Source organism: Morus notabilis, unplaced genomic scaffold, assembly GCF_000414095.1.
Source record: "Morus notabilis unplaced genomic scaffold, ASM41409v2 Scaffold7264, whole genome shotgun sequence".
NCBI lineage: Eukaryota > Viridiplantae > Streptophyta > Magnoliopsida > Rosales > Moraceae > Morus > Morus notabilis.
Genome location: NW_010367833.1, coordinates 22200 through 27983, shown reverse-complemented (window position 1 = coordinate 27983; position 5784 = coordinate 22200). Strand labels below are relative to the sequence as shown.

Genomic DNA, 5784 nt, shown 5'->3' with positions numbered 1-5784 from the left:
AAAGCAGTAACGTTTTTTGAAAAGCGCTATAACTAACCGCTACGAAAAGTCCTTTTTCTTGTAGTGACATCTCCCTCTTGATCCAACTAATACTCTTAATTTTATCACTACTAGTTAAAAGAGTATAACTGTAAAGAAATGCCAACTCATGGTCTAGTATCAAAGTAGTACCCCTTTTATTACTGAAACTTCAAGGACCATCAAGCATTGAGAAGACCCTAAATGACCGAAATAGTTATAATTAGTACATTCTTAACTATTCATAGTTAGCGTTTCCTCCTAAATAATAGATGACAAGTAAGCAACAATCAATTAACCATATCACAGGTCAAAATAATTGAACGTTGAATAGAATCAAAATCTACTATCAGGCACAAAAAGATGAAACTATACGCATTCAAAGGCGGACCCTAGTGCCAAAGAGGTTCTCGTACTATGACAGGCTCGGGAGAAATCTCAATCTCATATGTACGCGGCCTTACCCCCCGAAGGAGAGGCCGTTTCCAGGATTCGAACCTTGGACCCCGGGTGCAAGCACAAGCGCTCCCACCAAAGTGAAAGATTAAATATGGCAAGGTCTTTGTGTAGATTAACTAGCTTGAAAGATTAAATATGTCTTTATGACTCAAAAGACTATGCTTTCACACTTTGAATCAAGGACGTTCCGAATAACAACTTGATTCGTATATACATCTAGTGAAGCTCTCTGAGTCAAAATACAGCAAGAAGAAAGGAGAGACTTTATTTATTTATTTATTTTACCATTTTTTAACTTACTTTACATTTCTTGTCCAATTTACACGTATGAAAAGAAAAATAACGATGGATGGTTCCTAGAACCTGTAGTGAGGGACATAGAGGTTTACATCGTCGTCTTGCTAATTTCTTAGCAGAACAATGGAACTTCTAAGAACTTCAGGGTTGGAGCCAATTTGCATAATATTGTATATCGATGTCATTATCAATATCTTTCTGTCCTGATTGTTCAGCAATTAATATGATATTTCAATTTGACATAAACTTTTGTTATCATTTAATCCACTACAATTTCTGAACATATAGAGGGAAAATGTTGATTATAATTAAGCAACTATTGCTCTATGCTTGAAAAAGCAACAGATCTTATTAACTTTGGTTAACTAGCTTGAAAAGGCAACGTATCTTAATCTATTACTAAAAAGTTGGTCATTGATCGAGCTAAACTTTATCTTTTTTTTAACTTAATCTTTTTTTTTTTTTTAACTTTGGTTATCATAGCCTGAAAAAAATAGAGCATATTCCAATAATAATAATAATAATAATAATAATAATAAGAGCATGTACCATTAGTTTATTGGAATTAGTAATTGAGGAGTATAAAAGTAAAAAAACGTCTTATTTCCTTGTCTTATGTGTTTACTTACCGATCAGGAATGTTAATTTGATGTGGAGAATGAGAAATTTTGGTGTAGAAAAAGTACAATCCTATTTAGTAGACCTACGATATCATTTTCCATTCAATTAGAATAAGTAACAAAATTCTTTTTTGGCCTTACTAAATTTTGATTAATAACTTCATTTGCAGTGTGAACACGTCTCTCAATGCAAGTTGGAGGTGATCAAGCAAGGTGGGTGAGTCTCTTATTTGTGGAAAATTAAACAAGATAGATATGCTCAAATAGTTTTCAACAACCAAAATTAAAGAAAATGGAGACAAAATGTCATTCCAAAGTTGTTTCCCAGAAATAAAAGAAGGAATTGATTTTTTGTGTGAAGGGGACGCCAGAGGAATTTCTGCACCATTTGATTTCTAGCAACCGTGTTGGTCCCATTTCTGACTATGAAGTCCTACATAAATAATATCAATATTCTAGCCAAAAAAAGAAGCACCAAATGCAGACTTAGATTTTTAGCCAAGAAAAAAAAAGTGCATACCTACATACTTGGAGGTGTAAGAAGAACGAAAACTGAACAATATAGAGTATATTGGAATAATAAAACTAGAGCATATTCCCTTCATAATAATAATAATAATAATAATAACAATATAGAGACTGTGCCATTAATTAATTTATTGGAATTAGTAATACTAATTGAGGATTATACAACGTTTATAGCTTGGACTTTGGAGTGGTGGTCTAGAAACATCTACGAATACAATTTTGTAGTTGACACTTGAAATTCGGGATTAAAAGGAGAAGGCCGTGCACTAAACGCCGGTTGTTTAATCATTTATGTGTTTCTGATGTGAAAAAAGGTTATCTCTTGACACTCTAGCAAGTTACACAGAAGAAACATAAAAGTCAAAAACGTTTTCCCACCCATGATCATGTGTTTACTTTACTACTTACTGATGAATGTTAATTTGATGTAGAGAATGGGAAAATTTTGATAGAAGACACAATAACGGGGAATTGGATTGTACTTCGTGATATATAGGTAAATTAACAATAAAAGGAGAATCAATCAGTCAATGATTCTGATACGACCCAACCCATGCCCATGCAGCTTCCAGACGTGGGCCTTGAAACAACAGTGGCAGAGGAAGAGGGCCAGCCCAAGAGGATGAACAACAGCAACCCAAAAGGCCCAACACGAGCTAGAAGGCCTCCCGCGTGGTTAGAGGACTATGTCGTTTAGGGAGGGAAGAGTGTCGTTTGATGCAGCTAGGACGTTAGTCCTCGGGAGTGATGGCAGAACTTTCATTTCTCTGTTTTTGTTTTTTTTTCCTTTACTGTCAATGGCTGTAATTTGCTTTCTATTTTACGGGTAGTCTCGCCTCTCGATTGGGTTCACCGAGGAGAGGTATAAGTTGTGGAATAGGAAACCTTGTGAGAGGACAATGAATAACGAAGAACTTTTTCATCTCCGTCTCACTCTCTTCTGATTCCTCCCCTAAATCTATTTTTTTTCCTTCTTAGCTCTTTTCTTTCCCTTGGAGCCAGCACTCGCTCAAAGAGTGTGAAAATACGGCTGACCTCTGAGAATTTACAGGTTGGTCGTATCAATTGGTGCTTTCATTGCTCATTTCATGGCAGACTCTGACGTTCTCGCAGCGGTGAAGGCATTGCAAAACCAGTTTGAGGGCCAGACCGTGTCCCTCCACAAGACATTGCAACAGTACATGGCTATGGTGGATGCTCGCCTCGAAGATCTGCAATCGCAAATCCAAGGATCTCCGGTGGATGAGGGCGGGTTCTCGGCTCCGACCCATCCCGTGCCTCCTCTTGCAGGAACACCGATTGAAGGTAATGAGCTTTCCCCTGTATTACGTTCCATGAAAATAGAGGTTCCCCAGTTCGATGGCTCCGACCCGACGGGTTGGGTGTTTCAGACGGAGGAGTTTTTTTATTTCCATGGCACTCCGGATCATCTCCGGCTTCGAATCGTATCCTTTCATATGGAAGGCCGCGCCGCTGCATGGTACCAATGGATGAAGGCTAATCACTGGCTGACGACTTGGAAGGAGTTTCTGGTCCATCTAGCTGACGACTTGGAAGGAGTTTCTGGTCCATCTGAAACAACGTTTCGGCACATCGTTGTACGAAGACCATCCAGGTAACCTCTCAAAACTTTCTCAGACAACATCTGTTACTGAATTCCAGTTTGCATTTGAGGAATTGATGAATAAGGTTACTGGAATATCTGAACCTCTGTTGATTAGTTTTTTTATTACGGGCTTAAAACCGGACATTCGCCGTGAACTATTAGTTTCTCGTCCATTGTCTTTAATTGAAGCGTTCGCCTTAGCGCGGGCTTATGAGGCTCGGTCCGACGAGGCTAGGCAGGGTGCTCGGTCATGGCCCAAATGGAACCCAAACCAGTTTTCCTCCCACAAAACTCCTAACCAGTCACATCTAATTGCCCCTGTTCCATCATCCCATCCCCAACCTCAACACATTCCCCCTCCTGCCAACCAGATCCCACAAAAACAGACCACATTACCACCTTTACTACCGATCCCCCCTCTGCCCATCCGTCGTCTCACACCGGCCGAATTGCGCGAAAAACGTGAAAAAGGCCTGTGTTATAATTGTGACCAGAAATACAGCATGAATCACCGCTGTCGTAGCAAGTTTTTTCTTCTCTTAGGTACGGATGACGGGGAGATAGAAGGCCCTGAAGACTTACCCCCTGAGGAAGAGTGTGAGGAAGTAGTGACCGGGGACATTTCGAGTTTGAATGCGTTGGCTGGCCAGGGTAATCCTAGGTCTCTTCGGCTGCGTGGCGAGATTGGCCCCCACTATTTTCAGGTTTTAATTGATAGCGGGAGTACCCATAACTTCATCAAACCTGCCTTGGCCGAACGGTTAGGACTACCTATCCAGCCCACGCCGACTTTCCGCGTTTACATTGGCAATGGTGATTTTCTCCTTTGCCAATTCACATGTCACCAGGTGTCTTTGTCTATGCAGGGGACTGTTTTTCTTGTGGACCTTCACGTTTTGCAGATAGAAGGACCGGATGTCGTTCTCGGCATCCAGTGGCTTCAAAAGCTGGGCCGCGTGGCCCATGATTATGCCGCCCTGTCCATGGAATTTTGTTGGGAGGGGAAACAAGTGACCTTATGTGGGGATATCACCGGTTTACCTAGCTTGATCTCGCTGCACCAGTTTCAGGCCCTGGTCCATGGCGATGAGGTTCACAGCCTGTTTGAGTTGCAACCCCTAGCGGCTGAGACCATTCCCGGGGAGTCACCAGTTAAGGACCCTGCGGTTTTGGAGTTTCCTAAGTCGCTGCCCATGCCCATTTCATCGCTACTCCACCGTTATAGTGCTTTATTTGCGCAGCCCACTGGTTTACCCCCCCACCGGACCATTGATCGCAGGATTCATTTGCTGCCTAACTTTAAACCAGTCAATGTGCGCCCTTACCGTTATCCACATTTCCAGAAAACGGAAATGGAGAAATTGATCCGTGAGATGTTGGAGCAGGGCATCATCAAGCCCGGTCAGAGCCCATTTTCCTCTTCGGTTTTATTGGTTAAAAAGAATGATGGCTCTTATCGTTTTTGTGTTGATTACCGGGCCTTGAACGCGGTCACTATTAAAGATAAGTTTCCCATACCCACCATCGATAAGTTATTAGATGAACTAGGTGGTGCCACAGTGTTTAGCAAACTGGACTTGAGGGCGGGATACCATCAGATTTAGGTCCACACAAGGGACACGTATAAAACGGCGTTTCGCACTCATGATGGTCACTTTGAGTTCTTGGTCATGCCTTTCGGCTTGACGAATGCGCCATCAACCTTTCAAGCTACCATGAATTAACTTTTTGCCTCGTTTCTGCGCAAGTTCGTGATCATTTTTTTTGACGATATTCTTGTCTACAGTGCCACTGTGGCGGAGCATGTTTCTCACCTAGAGCAGGTGTTGCTTTGTTTACACTCCAAGCACTTCTTCATTAGGATAAGTGTGACAGAACACAATAAAATCTTCCCAGGTGGCATTTTCGGGCCCACTATCAGACCACTGCACCAAAATTTGGCGGTGCACTTTACCCTGTTGAAGGATGGATCGAGAAGCACAAACCGCCACTGGAATGGAAAGCGGTTTATTATCCACACTGCCTAATGGAAGGGGGGTACTGTCTGCAGGAGCAGAACCACGAAGAGGCTTGAGTGTTGAGATGTGAAAAACTGGGTGGATGCGGCAACCACTGGGTAAGTCAAGTTTGTAGGCCACTGGACCTATACGCTCCATGACATTATAAGGACCCTGCGGTTTTGGAGTTTCCTAAGTCGCTGCCCACGCCCATTTCATCGCTACTCCACCGTTATAGTGCTTTATTTGCGCAGCCCAC

General features: G+C 42.1%; 1 protein-coding gene across 1 annotated transcript; it reads left to right on the top strand.

The window, feature by feature from the left end:
- The first annotated feature begins 2475 nt into the window (after positions 1-2475).
- LOC112094537 lies at positions 2476-5132 on the top strand. The gene is made up of 3 exons (XM_024175645.1): positions 2476-2597; positions 2974-3537; positions 3644-5132. The coding sequence occupies exons 1-3, from the start codon at positions 2476-2478 to the stop codon at positions 5130-5132; spliced, it is 2175 nt and encodes a 724-aa protein (XP_024031413.1).
- The last annotated feature ends 652 nt before the right edge of the window (positions 5133-5784 follow it).